Genomic DNA, 23,044 nt, shown 5'->3' with positions numbered 1-23,044 from the left:
CCACTCACTCACTTCCCCCCCTGCCCAGTGGGATGGGGGAAGGAATTGGGAAAAAAAAGTAAAACTTGGAGATTGAGATAAGAACAGTTTAATAGAACAGAAAAGAGGAAACTAATAATGATAATGGTAACACTAATAAAATTACAATAGTAATAATAAAAGGATTCGGATATGTAAGTGATGCACAATGCAATTGCTCACCACCAGCTGACCGATGCCCACTTCGTCCCTGAGCAGTGATCCCCCCCAGCCCCACTCCCCCCAGTTCCTATACTAGATGTGACGTCACACGGTATGGAATACCCCGTTGGCCAGTTTGGGTCAGCTACCCTGGCTGTGTCCCCTCCCAAATTCTTGTGCCCCTCCAGCCTTCTTGCTGTCTGGGCATGAGAAGCTGAAAAATCCTTGTTTGGTTAAACATTACTTAGCAACAACTGAAAACATCGGTGTGTTATCAACGTTCTTCTCATACCTAACTCAAAAGCAGCACTGTACCAGCTACTAGGAAGACAATTAACTCTACCCCAGATGAAACCATGACACCTCCTCACTGTCCTAAGGATCTTGAACTCGACCATGTCATGGTCAGTGCAGCCAAAGCTGCCCTTGAGCTTCACATTCCCGACCAGACCCTCCTTTTTGGTGAGAACAACGTCCAGCACAGCACCTCTCCTCATTGGCTTCTCTATCACTTGGAGAAGGAAGTTCTCATCAACGCATTCCAGGAACCGCCTGGAATTCTTATGCCCTGCTGTGTTGTTCTTCCAGCAGATACAGGGGTGGTTGAAGTCCCCCATGAGAACCAGGGATTGTGAATGTGAGGCTGCTCCTACCTGTCTATAGAGGGCCTCATCCACTTGCTCTTCCTGGTCAGGTGGCCTGTAGCAGACCCCCACTATAATGTCACTTGTCCCTTATGTCCCTTTAATCCTGACCCTTGGTCGGCTCCTCATTCATCCCCAGGCGGCGCTCCATGCACTCTAGCTGGTCATTGACATAGAGGGTGACATACCCTCCTTGTGTCCCCTACCTGTCCTTTCTAAAGAGCTTGTATCCTTCCATTCCAAGACTCCAGTCATAGGAGCCATCCCACCATGTCTCCGTGATGCCAGTGAGATCATAGCCCTACAAGTATATGTGCATCTCACACTCCTCTTATTTATGCAGCGTGCATTTACATAAAGGCATTTACGTTGGGCCCCCAATGAAGCTGACTTACTGGCTGGAGTGGCTGGAATTCCTTGATGCTGCTGTTCAGGTGCTCTCCTGCTGACCTGTGATCCCTCTCCAGCATCTATTGCTGGCACTGGCATCCAGCTGGTAGGGGTGGGATGGATTGAGGTTCCCCTCCCCCAGCAACTTCAAAGCCCTCTTCACCACCTGGGCAAGCCTATGACCAAGGATGCTCTTCCCCTTGTTTGACAGACAGACCCCATCAGCCCCCAGTAGACCAGGTTTCTCAAAATGAGTCCTATGGTCTAAACACCCGAGCCCCTGGCTGTGGCACCAGTCCTGTAACCATTTTTTGATTTACTGGATTGAACTGGTCCTTTCAAACACCTTCCCTTTGACCAGGACAATTGAGGAAAAAACTACCTCAGCTCCAGAGTCCCTTACCACTGCTCCCAGAGCTCTGTAATCCTTGATACTCCTCAGACTGCTCCTGGCTGTATCACTGGTGCCCACATGAAACAGCAACAGATAATAGTTGGTGGACTGTACAAGACTTGGTAGTCTCTCAGTGACATCCCTGATATAAGCCCCTGTATCTGCTGCTCCTCATCCATGGGCACCAGTGGCACTATGAGGATGTTGACTGTATCAAGGGTGATTACACAGCTTTAAGGAGAGGGGGTGAAGGGCACGTGGGACTTCATTGTGTCTCCGCAGTCCTAACAGTGAAAGGCTTGGGAAGGAGCAGGTAGGTTCTGTGGGACAGGGATTTTGCTTTTAGACCAATGGACCCCCTTTTGGAGGATTGAGGACATCTGGGGAGAGACAGGCTCGACCTGACAAAGCTGGCAACAAAATCTTTGCCACCAGTCTGGGCATCCTGGTGAGGAGAACTTTAAACTAGGAATGGCCATGGAGAGAAATTACAATGCACAGTCAATTAAGGAAGTGGTGGGCAGGAGTGGACAGCAAAGGGTCAAGGTGGCAGGTACAAGAGATACCTCCAGAATAATAAAACAGAGTGAAACAGGGTCCACCTCAAGGTTGTCATATGTACAGCAATGTACGCAGCCTGGGAATCAAGCAGGAGGAACTGTAGCTTTGTGTGTGGCCTCTGAAATATGACATTGTCCAAATTACTGAGCTGTGATGGGATAACTCATGCATCTAGAGTACAAGCTCTTCAGTAAAGACAGACAGGCACTCTAGAAACTTCTGTCAATGGTACTACTTATAGGAGGCAAAACTTGATCTTAGGATCCATCTGGGCATTGCACCAATGAGTTAAGTGTGAGTGAAATTATTTTCTTATGTCCTTAGGCACTTCCCTGAGCTGTTTCCTGAATAATAGCAGAAGTACAGTTTATATTGTACTGGCAACTTTGGCATACTTATTAAATCGGGAATCCATATTTTCCAAACTAAAATATCTCATTTCTAATGTATGCAGGAATGGCAGCTAGTCACCTGACATGGTAATAATATGAAGAAATAAATGTAACTTCAATGTCAAGACAGTGGAAAGATCCTGTGAGTTTGGTCAGTGTAATGAGAACAATAAACTTTACTGGACTAGTGAAACCTTAATGTCTATTTGCAAGTATTCTTAAGTGATTTCAAAATAGTCATATTAGAAAGAAACAACAGAGCCTGTTTACAAGATATGAAATATTGTCTTTGTTTGATAACTTTTTATATACTTAGAAGTCCTTCTGTGGAAAGCACATGAAGGGAAATCACTACTTCCATAGGTTTAAAAAAAAAAAAAAAAAAAAAGGACAAAAGAAAATTGGTTGTTCACATCTAAATCCATAGCTTAGATAAAGACACTTTACCTTTCCTTACATTTATTCAGTTACTTCTCTGAGGGAATTAATGTATGTGTAAATTGCCAATAACACAATACACAAGCTATTACTGTAATATGAAAATACAATACAAATGACACAGACATTTTGCAGGACAGACTATTGCAAAAGGGCTTTATACTTCCTGCATAATTCAGAACCAGTAGGAGAGCTTTTAGAATTCCTGTGCAGTAAAACAAAGGGATTCCTTCTGAATACTCCTGGAAGGGAAAGATCTTACTGAGCATCTATGGGGAAAATATACTAAAATTGTATATTGTAGATATAGGGTCTTAACATAGCAGTTCTAATACTCCTGTATGCTTTCTGTTTCCACATTAGCGAAAGGAGCAGCCACACTAAACTATTTTAATGTGTTCTTTTAATGTGCAGCATTTGTGCTCTTCACTCTTTTGTCTTGCTCCTCTAGTCTCCTTGCATTTGATATGATACAGAGCTCTAAATTAACTTGGTATAAAAGCACTTTGCAGCTGAAGAATAGAAGGAAACATTAAAAGGTCAAAACCTCACCGTGAGAATACCATGACTCTTCCCTTAGAATTTTCTCATATTTCTAGCAACACCCACATTTATAAACTTTTGATCTACTTGTGCCAGGAAGACTTAGTGTTATATTTGTAGTCCAACCTATTTATCATCAGCACTGAATATCTTTTTATATCTTCAAAACTTTGTATCCTCAAAAAAAATTGTAAAAATTCTAACTGAAACTCCACCTACCCCTCTACTTGTAAACCTAATGTGGACTTCTATTCTTCAGGGCTTGCGTAAGTGGTTGTAGTTGCTGTTTCCTCCCTTCTGGCCTACATACATGTTTCCACCCTATAGTGACCAGAGGTGCCAGTGGGGGTGATGTACGCCTGTGTCTCATTCTAACATAGGACTTGAAACACATCTGAATCCAAAGGTGGGAAGCACTCTCAGACCTCACGTTTTAAACATAGGAAAGTCTGCATAGTGTCTTATAAAATAGATCTATTGGTGTTTGGTTTAGAAGGTGCTTTCTAGAACATCAGATATTTCCCTGGGGTTTTCTAGCCTTGCAAACAGTAAGTTATTTCAAATGTATCATTAAATTATTTGAAATGTATCATTACTGCTGGAGTGTAGTTCAAATCACAGGAGAATCCCCTCGCTTCTTAACTGAACATCCCACCTGCCCTCAGTGTTCTCTGAAATGTGAAGGATCGACTCTCCCACTTCCTGGGATGCTGCTGGTGCCAGGGTTCAGCGTGTAGGCTTCCCAAGCAACAGTAATATCTGTCATTTTGAATGAATACAAATCTCTAACAATCTATGTTTGTACAGTCCCAGTGGAAACATGTGGTGTCAGCTGTGCGTGCAGTACTTTAAAGGCTTTATTAAGTCAGCTGGCAACACACCCTGTCTCCAGGCACTGAATTTTATGGCAAAGGAGCTAAGAAACCGAACCCTTTTTTTTTTTCCTCCCCTTTTCTTTCTCCTTTCTCCTGTCAACTAGCTTTCAAAACCACAGGAAGTGATTTTAAAAAAGGCTTATGGGTGTGCTGCTATGTTGTTAATACCCACAATAGAGTTTACAGGTGAGCATTTATACCCACCCACACAGTCTTACACATACACACGCACACACTGTCAAGTACCTTTATGCAGTCTGATACAAACTCCATTCAAATTATTACTGTTGAGTAAAAGAGGAACTGTGCAGAATTTATAAATAATTATAAGACAGTTTTCTTAGCTCATGCAGCCATTCAAAAGGAGGCTGTGCAAAACTGTGGGAAGGTTCTGGACCATATATCACAGTAAAAATCCACAGATACTCTGTCCAGTGACCTTTTAAGGACTGTACTTGCTCTTTGCTTTAATTTAGACAAAATTGTTTAATTGGTAAATGTTAAAATATTAGTTTGCTTAAGTCATGTTTTGAGAATCAGTTGTTCAAAGGCTGAACTTTTAAGTGACATTCAGAATCTTTTCTCTTGCAGCCATTTCGTAGAGTGACGTTTTCTGTTGTGAGTCAGCCTCAGGACCCACATCAAGGGTCATTGCAGAGTTGCTATGACAGCGGTCTGGAGGAGTCAGAAACACCAAGCAGTAAGAGTTCATCAGGGCCAAGACTGGGTGCCCTTCCACTCCCAGAGGACAACTACGAAAGGACTACGCCGGATGGCAGTGTTGGTGAGGCAGAGCATATGGAAAATGGTAGGGGCAAACACGACATTCACACACATAATCTCACTAGCAAGTGATACTAAGTACACTTTTGAAAGGTCAGTCCCAAAACATAAATAAATATATTAAATAGCTAAAATTGAAATTATTTTATTTTAAAGTTTGTTAAAATGCAGATATACAAAATAATGGAACATAACAACACTAGTAATAAAACCAACACCTTCTTTTCTTTACATAACTTAAAAACTATACTGCAGAAGCAGTTAAAACTTTGAGAAAAATACCAGTAGAGAGCTGGGGAGATGGTAATTGAATTAAATTCCATACTTTTCATTTTAGATAAAAGACCACAAAGGACATGTATTCTCTTTTCCTTCCATTTTTGGTTCAACAACTACTTAGGAAATTTCCCAGAATGTAATATGTACAGCATCAGCAAAAGAAAATAGGATTTAAAAACCCCACTCTAGAGAATTCCCTTTTCCCCAAAAATGTTATATAGACTGTTTTCAAAATAATACTGAGTGTCAAGTCCATTCTTCATTATTAAGAAAAGAATAACATTATTTTCCTTTTGTTCACACTTTATTCTGTATAATACTGTTAGAACATCTCATTTAAACTTAGGGTCTATTTATGTAGAAGGGGAAAATGCTGAATCCTTACTTATTCTATAGTAACTCTCCAGATATTACAAAATAAAGGTAATTTAAATCTCAGGTTTTGTTTTCCTTTCTATCTAAAACTACTTAGAATTTTAAAAAAACTTTTCAATTTGAAATGTATTTCATAAACCCTGAATGTTCTACTGTTCTCCACTTATTGGCCTTCATCTAAAATTTTATGAAGTCAGACACTGACTTCTTTGTCTTTCCATTTGCCCATAAACAATAAAATAAATTATTGTATGTCAAAGTATATAGATTTTTTGATAAACAATGAAATAATGGGTTTGCTAATCCAATTGGAATTGGTGGGTGTATGCAAGAAGGGTGGTATATTGTCTGTTATAGAATGAATGAATTAGTTTGGCTAAGTGCATGTTTTAGTTTTTCAGAGATTACAGCACTGGGTAATTGTTCCTTGTTTTTTGTCTTTCCTGAGATAGACATGTTGACCCAATAAAAAGATATTATTCTCCATGGTAAGATATTGCCAAATCTAGTATGTATGACTGAAGAATGGCTACAGCAGTCTACATATGCTTACAATGTACAACCCAACAGCAAATGACTAATTCACCAAAAAGGAAGATGGTGTCATCCATCTAAAAAGAAGATATGTTAGGTTATGTATGTACATAAGTGTGTGTCTATATATTCTCCTTGGTTGTTAACATGAATATATCTCTTTTTCTGGGTGTGTGGTAGGGGAGAAAGTGATACTGGTATTACTAGAAAAATGTCAGAAAAAAGTTTCTAGACTTTGTACCTAAATTGGGATGATTATTTTGTCTGTTTTGTAATGAGATTTTGTGGTTAAGATAATAAAACTAAACAATTTGTTAATACCCTTGGACATGTAGCAGTGCAGTAGATTGCTAGACATTAAATTCTGAGTTCAGAAAGTATGCTAGCATGGAGTATGCCTAAACCATATTGGGAAAACTGTAGAGTCACATCTGAATATAATTTTTAATATATTTGGTAGTCAGTGAAAATCATCACACTTACTGAAGTGTAATTGAAAATAAAAAGTGCTTGAGCAGTGTCAAAAGTTAAAGCAAACCAGTTTATTTAAGTTTTTTGTGTTTTTGATGTGAAAACTGGCATTGCATTCTAATAATTAAAAGTATTGTAGACATTACTTTGATTTTTTTGAAAGGTAATAATTTATATCTGGTAGGATAAATTTGTTGGATTCAGTTTTAAAAGTAGTTTTGTATAGATAGAATAGGTAGAATAGATAGAAACATAGAGCTAGACAAGTATGAATGAATAAATGAATGAAAACAAAATTATTATGAAAAAGAAATTGCATGGCAGGACTTGCATATCAGCAATCAGTAATTCCTTCTCCTTTATAAAACCTTGAACTGAGACCTTTGAAAGGTGGGTGACATTGTGATGAAAATTATACTTTACAGACTTTTGCATTTTGCTGTCACATTTTAAAAACAAGATTTGAACAGTGGCATGTCTTCTGCCTCCAGAAATTTTTGTTAACATTAATCTTTAAATAATGACAGAACAGGATGGAATGTACTTTTGTTCCTCCATATATGTAATATCTGACATTTGAGTGAGAGTTTCCTGTGATCAGATTCTTAAGTCCACTTGTATTTTAACTATTTTAAGCACAAATGTATTGTTCAATTTCTGATAAAGTAATCTTCAATATTAATGGATCATTCTGACAGAAATAGAATTGGAATTGAAATCTGTCAAGTGTTCATTTGTCACATTTTATTGGAATCTTGGTAATCTGCAGTGTTTAGCTTGGTTAGGATTTAATCAGAATTTGTACTGGATTTTCATGCAGATTTTCCATGGAAACAGCACTTTGGAAGCTATCTTATTTATTAATTTTTATTACTTGACATATTTACCATTTAATTTCAGTTGGTGTGAAACAATGCCGTTATAACTAATTGCTCTGGATTTCCTTTCATTTTAAAGTTTGAAATGATAATTTTCAGCACAGTATGCTAAACCCTCTGATACATTTGATACATTTTTTTTGCAAGCTAAGATGACTAAGGTAAACAAGTGATTTTTATAGTTAAGGCAAATGTAAGAATGTTGAGTTCACAGTAAAAGTAAATAGGAAATTTAGCTTTCTGTGTGCTGGTAAGAGGCCTCTTTCTATTTTCCAGGATAAAATGCTGGAAACAAAAAAAAAGGGCAAGGGGGTTGGTTTTCTTAGAATATGCTGTACATTACCTACCAGCCTACATGGCTGTCAGATGAAGATTGAAGTTTTGTTCTGATGATTAGCTGTGGTATCAGATGCAAGAGGAAAAAAAAAAGGGGGGGGGGGAGAAAAAAATAAATGTTAGCAGATTGACTGTGAAAATTCAGTATGCAAAGATCTTGTTAATTAGTAAAATCTGCAGAACCAGAAGTAACTTCTGAGTTAATTTATCCCCTGCCCTTGGAGCTTTCCTTACAAGGAAATTCTGCTCATATGTGCTGCCTTCTTCTCTAATTTTGCTGTTAGAACGGCACTCTCTTAATGTAAATTGCACAATAATTTTCTTGAGAACATTTTTATTACATTCGTATTTGTATATCAAGGGTAAAGACATTACCATGGTAAATGAGTTTCCTGGTCTTTTAGTCATAGTCTTCTGTTTTTGACAATGCATAATACCACATATCTCAGAGGAAAGTTAAAAATCCCTCTGTGGCAGATATTTCCAGAATTACGTATCCTCCTGACTCTATCAGTTAATAGTCACCATGTGCTTTAAATTATGGTTTTCTAAATATTACTATTATTATTATTATTGATGATGATGATGATAATACTAATAGTAACAAAGAACCTAATTTATCACAAGTCATTAACCTTCTTCAAGTTACTGGCCTGAAGGATACCTTTCAACAGGAAATTCCTCTGAAGGCTATCAAAATTGTTTTATTTTTATTTGCTTTTTTCTCCTATTTAACAGTTTTAGTGACTGTTCCTTTTTATCATTATCACAAAGATCATGGAAGTATTCCATTTTAATGTAAAATACTGTGGATTATTATATTTTCTTATAATTTATATTTCCTCTGAACTATATATATTCCTAGGCTTTTCATTCTTTGGTCATCATGTACCTGTTATTTTTTTCTTTCCATGAACTTCTATTTCTTCTATTTTAGGTAGGCATAGCTGGAGATGTATTCTCAACATTTGAGGATTGGACAATACAGCCTTTTCATATTAATTCCTGTGTTATTTACACATACAATCTCTAAGCAGAGCTTTTCATTGTTCTGTTTCATGTCCATTCACCTGGTTCTGTCAGGTCTATTATGTTTCTTGCAGCCTTCTTAGAAATATTTCATTATATTCAATTTTTTTCAGATTTCTATATACTTAATATTTATTTATACGTGTAATGGCCTAATCAGTTTTATTTTTTATTTAATTTAGCTAGAGTACCTATAGCAGTGAAACTGCGGTACTGTAGATTTTGGCTCATATATTCTTCCCTGGAGATTTGTTTCCATGCAGTCATAATTAGACTGTTAGCCACGCCTAAGGTGCCTGCGTTAAAGCTAGCTCAGGTATTTCTACATGATCATATCTTTGGTCTGCAGCACAGCATTTTAAGTTAACCCATGTTTCAGTATTAAATACGTAAGAGTTGGAGAATAGCAGTTATCTCTGAAAGAAGGAACATAGGGTAATGGTTTACAGCTTCCATTTTTACTGGGGGAAATGGAGTAAAGAAAGATTAAGTGACATGTCTGAAATCACAAAGGAGGTAAGGGGCAGAGCTTGAAAAGGAGCTCAGAATTTTTGTGATTCAGATACTTGACTCCCACAAAGAAATCAGTAGATAAGTTACACTCTGGCTGACACATGAAGAACTAAAAGGCAAGGAAGAGAAGTGCATTATCTCGGTTCATATAGTCTGAGAATATGCTATGTTCTCAATGACAGTTTCAGATTTAGACTGTAAGTGTCAAAGTTCCACTGTCAATATAGAGAAGGGGTTCATGGTATGTGAGATGATGACTTGAAAATGTAAAAGGAATTTTGACAATTAATAAATGTAATTAATACAAGAGCATTCTCTCACTTTTTCTTGTAAGATAGAATATTAATCTGTTCTTTGGACCAAAGTGTTAATAAAATGAAAAAAAGAATCATTAGTTTACAGAATCCATTTTTACAGAATCCATGTTTACAGAATCCATTTCCCTTTAGCTTTTTGCAGTGCAAATAATACAAGTTAATGTTCTTGAAGACTTAAATGTCCTTGTTGTAAACATTGCAAACTAGACATTGTCTTATTCCATAGAATTACTGTACTTTTGCAGTTCCCATTATTTTCAGATGTTCTGTTCTCTTGAATTCAGATCCTCAAATTGCATGTGAATAATTTTGCTTTTAATACTGTGTCCTGAAAATTTTAATGTAAGTAGTCCATCTGAGAGGTTGTGTCAGTAAAGGTTTCCAATGTAGTGATTACATGCTAATAGTTCCTTTTTTGGTTTGTTTCTTCTTTCAGTGGTGCTACATCCACTTTTTCTTAAATGTTACCCTGCATGCATGAACCCCAAATACCAGAAATCGCTGCACAAATTACTATATAATACATATACATAAGAATTCTTATCCTTGTTTCTGATAAATCCTAACCTGTAATTAGGCACACAGTGAACTCTGGATTCTGTAAACATAGCAACATATATAGGTAATGTTTTGGAACACATACATACTCAGTGATGGATTGTCTTGAGCCAGTTTGTTTTGAGAATAGAGTATTCTGCTAAGACCTATAAAAAGACATTTTATAAGAGGAAAAAAAAAACCCCAGTGTCTAAGGCAGAAGACATGCTGTGCAGGGATCCCTGTTGTACTAGTGTAGTCTTATGTAAGGCAATGAACCTGGCTGGGAAGAACATTGGCTATTTTCCTCCTTGATTTTTTTTTCCTTTTTAATCTTTTACCACATTCCTTTAGATGACCTTACCCCATATGTCTGTGAGTTTCTTCAGCAGAAGAATATGTGGTTTGGTAACTTAAATGCACAGTAATACTTCAAGTTTCAAAACTATATGGTATTTGTTCTTTATTTGCATTTTGTAGTGTTATATATGTATACTTACAGCAGAAATGAAGGAAATATAGTTTGATTGTGTTACAAATTCCTAGTGCTGATATATATTTTTACATATATTTTTACTTTATTAGGTTAATAACATACTATGGAAGGACAAGCAATTATTTTAGGTTGTGCATTATATATCATTGCACTAAGGCTTATTGTATCTTATCTACTATGTTTACATTGCACTTCAAATGCATAATGCAAAGTAAAGAACCAAATATAGGCCAACTGTGAGCAGAAATATTTCTCATTGAAGCTGCCAGAATAGTATATTGTTTATGTCCTCTCTCCTTACCTTTTTATTCTCCAAGACTTTTCAGAGAAATACCAACAACTTCTGTATGCTATCTGTTCATGAAGTATACCTGAGTATCGCTGTGAATTGTTTTCAGCTTGATCAGGATTTTGGCTGCTCAGAGAACGTATGCTTGGATCTGCTGGAATCACAGAAGGAATGCATGTTTCTGTATTGGAAATCCACCCCTACACATTGATAGGGAAGCTAACAAATTATTCAGCATTTTTCTGATTTTCTGGATAGCATTGTTATTTCTCTTGCTGTTCTTTGTCTGTTGCTTTCCCATTGTATTTGCTCCAATTCCTTGTGTGCTTCATAGTGAGGAATAGTATATGGCTCTTTTTTTTTAAAGCTGTATTACAAGATTGCTTCCTCCACTCCTGATGACAGTATCCTGCTCTTAAAAATAAAATACGTACAGCAATAATTGTTCACCACTCTTAAAAGCAGCATATTGATATCAGACAACTTGAACTACCATTTACTAAAACTTAGCTTTCTTTTATTACCTTTAAAATAGGAAATCCATATTACATTCCATCAGTTTTTAATCAATAATTTGAAAATGGAGAAAGACTTTGGATTCTTAAAGAACCATTCCTGCAGTTATATCTGTTAGGATGAGGCAGTGAGGGAAGGGTTTATATGTGCATGTGGGTGTGCACACACATACACATCTTGGTGAGTCAGTTCTTACTGCAAATACTCATGAGAGCTAGACAGTTGCACTTACATAACCTGCCTCATCTATGGATTTCAAATCAATTCACTGAGATGGGTATGAAAGAACATACTAAACTAAGAAGTCGAGAACTAAGTCATCAGAAAGTGAAGCAGTATGTCTAATGCCATGCTATGAATTGATCTTTCATCTGGTAATTGATCCAAACACTGCTGACCCCTCAAAAAGTAATAATTTGAACAACAACTTCCAGCTTGCAGTCAAGTTGATGAGGGTTTTGCTATTGACTTAGTGGTGTTAGGCTTTTGTCCAAGTCCTCTGTGCCAGCTGCTAGCTCAGGCTGCCTCCCACTGATGCCGACTGCAGAACTCCCTTTGATACTGTCAGAGTCCTGAATGTAGACAGAGGACAAAATACATTCCAAAATTTACAGAGTCAAGGAAGAAGAGACATCTGGTTTATGAATGGATTATTTAGGAACCTTTGCATCCATGGCAGCCTCTTTCCTGGAAAAAATCTCATGCAGATAATCAATGGAAATTTATTTTTCCTCAGTTCAGAGGATCCCTTTCAGCATACCGTATTTTCCCAGTTTTCTATTTGTATTTAATGACAGTTTCTTCAGTTTCCTGGACAACATTAGATCTTTCTGTCCCTTCTAATCTTCACGTATAAAGAAGATCCAGAAGAAGTCCCTTATAGGGTTATTTCTCCATTTCAGTGAAAAATAGAGTTTGTTCTCTACTGCTGCTTCCCAACTACCGTTCTATTTATTTATTTAATATTAATTGCAGCAAATGTCAATATTTTATCATATAGTACTTTCATAAAATACATAATCTTACTACTTTTGTCTTTCTCATACAAGTTTGATGCTTTGGCTTTGATGTTTTAAAAGCTGGGCTAGATTTTCCAATATGCAAAAAAAGACTGATTAAGAGAAGAATCTGATTCAGAACAAAAATCTGACTGTATTTTCAAAATGGTGTGCTTGGAATGAAGGGACAAGAGCATGTCTAATTGGCCACACAGTTGAATCATAACATTCAAAAAGATTTGTTTTTAAAAATCTGCAACAAATTCAAATCAGAAGCATATTAAACTGGCATGTGCCCATCTATGTCATGAACAAAAATGTAAATGTTAACTAAACTTGTTATATTAAAACTTTGAGTAAAAGTGGAGCGCAAGTATACAGAACAGATAGTTATTAACCCAAGTTATTGATATATACATCAATGGCATAAGTAACGTAACTTCTTAAAGTGTTCTTTTTTGTTTCTTTTTAAAATAATGTAATTTGTAATAAAGATTTGTAAAATGTAAAGTTCACTGTGACAAAACATAGAACATTTAAAAGAGATAAAAAGACTCAACCTTACATTTCTTTTAACATCCAAACCTGAAATTTTACCTTTTTTTTAGCCTGTAGCTTATCTAAGCAACTCAAAGAAGTTTACTGAATGCAGTTTTTTGTTGTTTTTTTTTTTTTTATGTGCTGATGTGTGAATTTAGAGTTAGAACAGCAAGTCTATTTATCTAGTTGCTACATATCTTAATTCTTCAAGTCTAATCATAATCTGGAAAGGTTCATGGTCCTGGCAGTATTCCTGTGTGCCAGGCTTCCACAGAACTATTAATGGGAAACCCAGCCAGTGTATAGAGTCAGGCCAACGATCATCTGGTGGCCAAAATAGGGTGCTCAGGCAAGAATATAGCAGGGCAAATAAATTGATTAATCTTTCAAGTATTCTCCTATATACATCAACAGTTTGTGACTCAGATTCCCTGAGCCAGATACAGTGAATTTAATAACCTTTATGGACTTATAGACACAAATATGTCCAGTTTCTGTTAAGAATGCATGCAACTATTAATATCTCTTTTTCCTAATGAGGGTTTTTAAAGGATTGTGTGTCCCTTTAGTCTTTTATTGGACAAAGGAAAAATAAACTTGCTAGCCTGGTAGGGACCAGCAGATACACATTTTCTAATGAGAATGTTTTGCTTTGTACCCATAATGATTTTTGCTGTTGTCTCTGGAAGTACTTTTTTCTGTTGCTATTTCATTACCTAAGAACAGCAAGTAATTTATGCAGGAAAACAGAAATAAATAAGGTCTGAAAAACAAAGATTGAAAGGAAGCGTGTCTATTTCTTATGTATTTTAGAAAATATTAATGTCAGGTTAGTATGCCAAAATCTACAGAATGGTATTTAAAGGAATTAGAAGCCCCAGTATAATATGTGACATCTGGAGTTCTGAAAGTTTTATTTTGTAGGAGGTAATTGCTTTTCAGAGAAAAGTAACAATTTCTTTAACAACCAGAGGATTTCAAGGACAGCATAATATAAATTCAGACATTTAAGCATTTATGAATATTACTATAGTATCACCTATATGTGCTTTTTTGCCTCAGCAGCAGCATAGCATTCAATGTGAATTTCAAATGGTTGAATATCTAGAAAAATAATCATGGTATATGCTAGAAGAAGACAAATATAAGGATTTTTTAAAAATTATACCAATTTATTAGTACAGTAGTTTAAAATAAAATTCCAGAGGAGGTTGTCTTGTTTTAGGCAAAGAACAATAGCAACAAAACCCCCAAGAACAACAAAAAAAGGATTTTAGGCTCCAATACAATTTTTATGCACAGATAAAAGCAAAAGCAAAGTCAACATTTATTATGTGAGAAAATGTATTTTAGTAATCTGCTTTTTATTATGGATTTTTTGTTTCTTTTTTTTTACTTTATACTGGAGTATTAAATTCTAATAATACTAATTTCAAACCTTGTATCACAGTTAACTTGGAACATGCTATTAGAAAAAAATTTGCATCAATGATTGATCCATTCATGTTTAAAAGAGCTGTCCATTTTCATACTGCTTTTAAGAACTATAGTAAGGACAAATACATCTCTCAGTAAATAATAATAAAAAAGGGGGGGTTTTGATACATGATTCAAATCTATGCTTCTTTCTGCCATATAAAATAACTGAAATTAAGACATGAGTGTAAATTTCTGTTTGGATGATAGAAGAAGGAAAATGCAAAGACAGCGAAGGAAGAACAGTATTGATGGAGTTAACTTATTTTGATGGTTGCATGCTCTCTTGCAACCAAACGAACGTGCCCATACCAGCTTTCCCAACTTGCTTGTCTTAACCTGTTTTTTGCTATATCTAAGGAACAAATCAACTCTAAAGAGCCCTGGAGGGACACTTGTTCTTTTACTAAGCAATCTGCATTATTTCATCAACAAGGGAAGTAAAATCAAAGTGTATCATATCTAAAATTGCATGTAAACAAGACATAGGACAAGTTTGCATGAAAGTGGTTCTTTTTCCTATGATTTTATGGCAAATTTGTTTTCTTGATCCAAGGTCTATTTCTGAGACCGTAACAGTGCTATAAAGACCAGTAGTGTCCATAGAGGGGAAAGGCTTTTTAAATTAAATCTCAGGAAACCTAAAAGTGTGTGGTACTTGTGTCCTGCTGTCCTACTGTCTTTAAACTCTTTCAGCTGCAGTGTAGATTGTTCACTTATGTAGGGTTATTTTGCTCACAATTAATTCATATTGTCTTTGAAGAGGATAATCTGTGTTCCTTTTTGGGGCAGTGCAATGACATTTACATCATCATGAGATGTTAAACTAACACCAGTAGAATTTGACACAGCAAGCTTTTATTACGAAGAGAAGGCAAAGAGATCTGGTGTAATTTCACCTTCCATTGGTGTTAGCTAATAACAGAAACTTCTCTAAGTGGAGAATAGGAATCCTTTTGTTTTCTTTAACAGAGTATTTGAGAAATAAACTTAAGTATGTATTGTATGTTATTTTATTAATATCTTTCAATGTTTAATTCCATTAGCAGTGGCTACCATTCCCTGCTACCGAATTACATAATTTGTGCTAACATTCTTTTCATATTCTGCCATGTATTACAATAATAATACAGGGATTATTGTGATATGCTAGTAGATTTCACAGCTCTGGAAATGTGCTTGGTTTAGCTGTCTGGTATACAGCCACAGTTCAAGTACATAAGAGAGTATCAAAATGGTTAACTTCAGGTTTTTTCTAGGTTTCTAGTGGTTGTCAGGATGAGGGGATTAAGCAGCTGAAAGAAGAGTAACCATGAGTGACGTCATTACATATGCTGATTTTTAAAATGCAAGCAATCTAAGAATTTTAATTGTGTTTGAGGATGTCTGATTCAATGCCCCACAGCACGATTAATATGCTGTATTCAGTGCAGTTTCATTATTCAGTTAAAATGGTTTTAGGGAAAAAAAGTGGGCAAAGATGGTTAAAATGAAATCTTCTGCTTAAAAATATGTAACAAAAGTTTTTATGCTTACTGAAAGTTTGTAATAGCATGATGATAGAAATTTTGTAATGACGTGTAAAGCATACAAGCAAATATTTGGGCTGTCCTGGAGCACTGAAAAAATGGTGATTGATCCATTTGACAATATGCAAGGAACCTGCACGGTATGACTCACAAGTCATACAGAACCTGCATGTATGACTCACATCCTTCCTGAGATCCCATTTCCAACATGTTGGTGTACAGAAGTACAATGAGCTGGCAGAGGAAAGAAACAGCATGGGCTTTGGTTCTACTCTTAGCATGCCCTGGCCAAAACTCTCACATTTTAGCAGTTAGCATAGGCCTGAGGAAACCTAAAAGACAAACAGGATTTAATAATTTTGACACCATATGTTTTCCTTTTTTTTTTTTTTTTCCAGAAGAGAGTGTAAAATTATCTTTTCTGCCCATAATTCTCTACCTGGGTGACACCAAGCGTGAAGGGGAAAGCGTGGTAGGAAAAAAAAAATATCAAATTTTAAACTGTACCAAAATGTTTTTGTGTCTTTTTTGATCTGAGGGACTCAACAACAGTGTGCAAAGGGTATGAGTAGAATTTATTTGTCCCACCCTTAGTTTCCCTATACTGGAAGTGGCTGTATCTGCAGAATTAAACTTCAGGAAATAACAATGGCATAAGAAGCTGGCTCATGGACAGACCCTGATGAAGGAAAGTAGTCTGAGAGAGGCATACATGCTAGATTTTATAAATGGCAATACAGAGGACAGGCTCTATACTGCCACAGTGCACTGTTCCTAACGAAGGATGTTCCTTAGAGGCATAGCTCGCTTGCCAGGAGCATAGATATGGAAACTTGAGACACAGTCAGATCTAATCTCACAAATAGTAAGGGGAGAATACAGAAAAACTCAAGATGCCCCCAAAGGTTCAGATAAGTGAATATTTTTCTCTTGCTTTTCTCTTCAAAAGGAAACAACTGCCTTTAGCTTTTACCAGGTAGAGTCCCACATGCTATTGCTCATGCTATGAATTTTAAATGGAAAAACTTTTCCAAAATATAAAGATCTTATCCTGAAGTTTCTTGATAAATGCTATATTAACTGAGGAACTTAAGGAAGTTATAAAACAAAAAAAAATTCTTTAACACAGAGATTCTTCTCTATCTGGTACTGATGTTTTTGCTGCCACATGTAACCGACTCACTCTTAGACGGTGCTTTTTCAGAAGGGCCTGAGTAAACAAACTGTACTGACAAGACAAATTTGTTTATTACTGTGAAGATAAATAGTAAAAGAATTGAATCAAGCCCAGGTCAGTAGCGATAGAAAGTCATTACTCTAAGGTGGCAGTTAGGTGGCTTGTGTAAAATGAGTTAGCACTTGGAGAATATTACCTACTGGAGAGGTGCCTGTGCCCCCAAAAGCATTAACTAGCATCCTGGTTGAGACTGTTAGCTAAGGAAATAGGATAGCCAAGAACAACTAAGGAAAAAGGATCTGATAAGTCCATTAGTCTTTGAATGGCAATGGCTGCCAAGTGCTGCTCTCTTGGCTGGCTTTATATCATGGACGAAGTGTTCTGTCTACTCACAACCTGGCACTTCCCATTAGCATTAGGTTTATGTGGGAATAGAAAATCCACCTAGGATTGAATTTCAACAATGGATTAAAATAGTTTACTAAACAGAATAGTAGTGAGGGAGACTAGACAAGGCATAAGCTTCAAAGCAGAATTGGTTCCTGTATTTCCTAGCACTTGCATTAACCTAATTTTAAATGTTCTTAAGTGAAGGGACTCCTTCAAGTTCAGATCACCCCAATATAAAGAGGTTTTGTAATCCTACTACAATTAAAAAATGCTAACTCTTGCCTCTTGGAAAGTAATAGTACTTTATAGTAGTGGAACTCAGGAGTGCTTGCATTCTGTTAGCTGCAAATAAATTAATTTTTTTTCAGCCAAGAAGGGGTGGAAACCAGAATGGAATAAACAAATTGTTTTTTTCTTGTCTTAAGATTTTCAACCAATTCTGCTCTCCTGCAGGAAGGAACTTTTTTTCCTAAATTTTACCATATTTGTTCATCACTCTCTCTCACAAACATGTCTTGGAACCATCTTGTACTGTGATTTTCCCAGTGCCTTGGCTACCTCTTTGATAAATAATCCCATCTTTGTCCAATTATATAAATACACATATATATGCATATGAATGTATACAATGTAGTTTCTAAATAGGAATAGAGAGAACAATCAAACATGAAGAAACCCCATCAAAAGTGCCTTTTAAAATGTTTTTGCTGTGCACACTGACATATTCTTGGAGACCGAAGAATCCCTGTGTTATGCCTCATAATGTGGTCTCGGAATCTCTGATGTCTTGAGCACTGAGGGGGATTTCTGGGACTTGCCTGCATCATCTCTTTCACTACTAATCCTGAAAGGATTATTCATATACAACAACTAACTCATAAGCTCATTTAGACAGTCTAAATCTGAGCTACTTTTACCTTTCCATATCTCACACAGGACGAAAATTTCCTTAACACAATGCTACAACAGTCACTTCTTTTTCACAGGAGCTATAATCTGCACAAGGGAAAAAGTATTTAAGAATACAGTATTTCTGAGTTTCAGCTATAAGGAGGTAGATTAAAACTTCATCCACACTTCATCCACTGTGTAAAGAAGGGAATTACAACCATTAGAAACACCTAAATATAGTTCCATCCTTAAGGCCCTATATTTTGCAACTGCTCTTCACTTAACTAACACTTTATACTGTGACACAGTGAAAGCACTGCAAGTAGATTCATAGAATCATAGAATCATTTAGGTTGGAAAAGACCTTCAAGATCATCAAGTCCAACCGTTGATGTAGCACTGCCAAGTCCACCACTAAACCATGTCCCTAAGCACCACACCTACATGTCTTTTAAATACCTCCGGGACGGTGACTCAACCACTTCCCTGGGCAGCCTGTTCCAATGCTTGACAACCCTTTTGGTGAAGAAATTTTTCCTAATATCCAATCTAAACCTCCCCTGGCACAACTTGAGGCCATTTCCTTTCATTCTATCACTTGTTACTTGGAAGAAGAAACCAACACCCACCTCGCAACAACCTCCTTTCAGGTAGTTGTAGCGAGCAATAAGGTCTCCTCCCCTCAGCCTCCTTTTCTGCAGACTAAACAGCCCCAGCTCCCTCAGCCGCTCCTCATAAGACTTGTGCTCTAGGCTCTTCACCAGCTTCGCTGCCCTTAGTACTAGAATCTGTTCAACCAGGCAAGCCATTATTGATGGGTTGTGCATGACTAGAGTGTTACTAATGCTACTAGTAGGGATGTAGAATGGTAAGAAATATCTAAACCTGTTATATTTTATGCTTATTTGATTACAGACGCTTTGGACCAAATACTAACTGTATGCTAGAATACACTGTGTAAATCCCACAAGTCTTGAGCTGCTCACATATATAATAGAATATTAATGTCAGAAGTTTTGGAAAGCCCCCATAAGAAAAACAGACAACAGACTGACCTCAAAACAACATATAAACCTATATATTTTCATTTTTATTTGCTATATTTCTGTGCTTCATTCTTAACACCTAAAGGCTAGAATTTTTGTGTGTGTGTTTCTCCTAACTCCCAGAGATGGGACTTTAGCAAAAATAACAAAATTCTGCAAGCTGGCACTTATGTGCCACAAGACACTCCTCTAGGAAGCATAGAGGAAAACCTGTAGTTCATTGAGATGATTACTAAAGATAATTAAATTTACAAATTTTCTCACTATAAAATAATGTCATGTCTATTGCGAAAGACTGCTTACATTTTTTACTACCATCAGTCTTAGCTACGTACACAGTCAGTTCTGAAGTAGTGTGACTTTTTCTCTTTTAGCATTACATGAAATGCTGCTGACCTTACTGAGAGTTGTGGTGCTTTGTGTCATGGAAAAATCTGGCAAAATATGCAATGTCTGTGCCTTTTAAGGCTCTGATCACTGGGATGTGACCTGAAAAGAATGACAAATGTTGACACTTTTAAAATTATTTTTAAGGAAAGCACAAAGAGAACTCTTTTATTTTGGTTTTCCTCAGCTTTCTGGCAGGTATGACTATTATGGAAATTTTAGTATATTTTCTAATCTCTGAGATCTGAACTTGGACAGCCTTCGAAATCTTTGCAGTTACTACTATAGCTGAGTAGAGAGAACTATTCTTATCACCTTAGCAGGAGTGTCTTGCATAGACCCTTCCTTTGGTGAAAAGAGAGAATTAAAACAGAAATTATTTTAAAGCTTCTCTTTGAAATAATAGTTTTTAAAAAATAAAAACTTGGAAAATTATTTACAAGTAAATAAAATGATACCTCTGTTCAAATGGTAAGCAAACTATTAATCGGTGCTTCATCAGCAGCTCAGGTAGCCAAATACTGATCTTTGCAGGGGATGCAGTTGCATCAATGCTGTGTAAGCAAGAAATAAACTGTTTGTACCTTAAAGCCTGACTTATAAGTTCATTTCACAGCATGAATTGGAATAGATACTGGGAGCTGGAGAGTCTAGGTTCTGCTTTCAGCTCTGCCACAGTCAGTGTGAGACAATGAAAAAATTTGTTAATTATAAACCAGTTGCAAAATCCATTTCATAAAATGAATAGGAAGTTCTTCACAAACATCAGTGAGCTTCTCAGGGAAACTTGTGGTAATTGCAATTTCTATGTAACTATATAACTTTTCTAAGTAACTATGTTACTTCCAAGTTTTAGTTTGATTAAGTTCAACCTTTGCCCTGATTATTCTCATCATCCAAAGAATCTCTATATTCATGGTGTTTTCCAAGCACAAGATTGTCAGCAAAGGAAAAAAAATATTAAAACTGAAGAAAAAGGAGCTATAGTGGCTTGATATGGCCCAATACATTCATTTTCCTAAATAAGTATTTTCCCTTAGGGATAAGTGTATTAAATAAGCTAAGATCTGCATGCATGTCCTATTGGTTTTAGAAGTGAATTGTCAATGCTTAATTCAGACAGAGTTGCTCTGACCCTTTCCAAGCCTTGCTGTTTTTCTTTCCCCAAGAGGTTCTTTATTGTTAATAAGTATATCTAGTATCTGGGGCAGGGGGAAGAAGTTTGCAAAGCTTCCACTACTCCAGCAGCATTCCTGAAAGGCCTTTCCTTTCTTAACACTGAACTTTCATGCAGTGCATTATTTTTCAGGAGAATTTGGGGAAGTGTTTGTGTTTTAGGTACTTAGAAAAAATAATCTGTTGAACAATAACTGAATTTTAGTGTAATATATAGGAATATTATTGCTAGTAATATAATGCAGGTTATTTTGCTGAATGTTTTAGTAGGCTTAAGGGATAATTACCCTTTTGTTACGTATGAAGAAATAGCTAACGCTGTAATTAAGACAATGTTAAATCATTCTTGCAGGTGCTTTAAAAATATTTTTTGAAGCTTTCTGATAAAAGTGGCAGTCTATTCTCTGATAGTGTTGGAGTTCAAAGCAAGAAGCAGTGCCATTAGTAAAGATGTGTATTAGTGAAGATGTCTCACTGCTTCAGAAAAGCAGATTTATGTTTGAGTTGGGTTTTTTAATAAGTTTAAAGATCCTACGTCTTTTGCTTAACTTTCAGAAACATACTAGTCAACATAGCTGTAGCTTTTTGATTCTTATAATTGCCATAAGAAATAAAGAAACTTGCAGCAGATAATTATATGACAACAGTATAACTACTAATGTGAAAATGACTTCAACAAAAGTAACTTTCAGCATTAATTATAATAAATGAGATTCTTTAGCTGGAGAGAACGAAAAGGGCATTTTTTATTTATACTGGGATGATACTTAACGTTTTTTCTACATTTTAAAGTGTCATAAATCTAACATTTTAAATTATTTATGTTTCATTCAATTAAAGGTTAAGTTCAGCTAGCTAAGAATAATCATAATCTAAAGAAGAAAAAGATTTGCATTAAATGCTTCATTATGCAGTTTTTAAAAGAAAATGGATTTTAAGGATTTCAAGCACATAGATACTTTGGTGTACACTGCAATGTTTTTCTATTCTGTCTATTCTATTAAATTAGAATAGTCTGTTTTGCTTGGCTGGTAGATAGGGCTCTGATTCTAGAAGAACATACACACTTCCCTTCCTAGTGCATCTTTACCATGAACCTCTCTATCATTATTTAGTTATTTATGGAAGTGCTTATAGGATCACAGCCTTGGTGAAAGAATTAAAACAGTTTTCATGTAGATGAGAACTCACCCTTATACATTTTTATCTCTTTAAAATACTAGTTTACAAGATTTTCCTATACTCAAGGTGGTATTTTTTAATCCTTCAGTAGAGGTAGTGAAAAAAATTAAAATAAAATAAATAAAATAAGAAAAAAAGAAAAAAAATACTTTCCTTACAAGAAACTTGGATTCTTAGGAGATATCAGCATTCTAAAAGTGAGGTGTTTTGTTTGTTTGAGTCTATTTTTCCTGAAAAAAATTACAGTAATTTTATTTTAGTCAAAGTTGATTTAAATAATTTGTATCTCCAGAATCGAATTCTATGTATGAAATGGATTATTCCTCCTTCATATTGCAGGCAATAATAACATACAGTACATTTTTTTATAATCTTTCTTAGCTTGCTTGGGTATGCATACCGTTGAGGTCTTAAGACTTTCCAATCCTTTCTTTTATTCCTTTCTTACATTATTTCACTACTCATTTGGATTATTTTTTTGA

At 35.9% G+C, this 23,044-nt stretch overlaps 1 protein-coding gene across 4 annotated transcripts in view; it reads left to right on the top strand.

Moving 5' to 3' along the window:
* The window catches only part of PCDH7 (protocadherin 7), a 297,331-nt gene that overhangs the window by 139,110 nt on the left and 135,177 nt on the right, over positions 1-23,044 (top strand). The window contains exon 2 of one of the 4 annotated variants that reach the window (XM_049832000.1): positions 5,009-5,117. The exons of 1 other annotated variant lie outside the window; for it this stretch is intronic. In XM_049832000.1, coding sequence (XP_049687957.1) covers positions 5,009-5,117 — 109 coding nt within the window. Of the gene's footprint in view, positions 1-5,008; positions 5,226-23,044 lie in introns of all 4 variants that reach the window. 2 more of the 4 variants (XM_049831991.1, XM_049831981.1) reach the window with 2 other exon arrangements.

Source organism: Accipiter gentilis, chromosome 3 (genome assembly GCF_929443795.1).
Source record: "Accipiter gentilis chromosome 3, bAccGen1.1, whole genome shotgun sequence".
Lineage (NCBI taxonomy): Eukaryota > Metazoa > Chordata > Aves > Accipitriformes > Accipitridae > Astur > Astur gentilis.
Note: the sequence above shows the minus strand (reverse complement) of the source record. Positions and strands in the feature narration are given on the sequence as shown.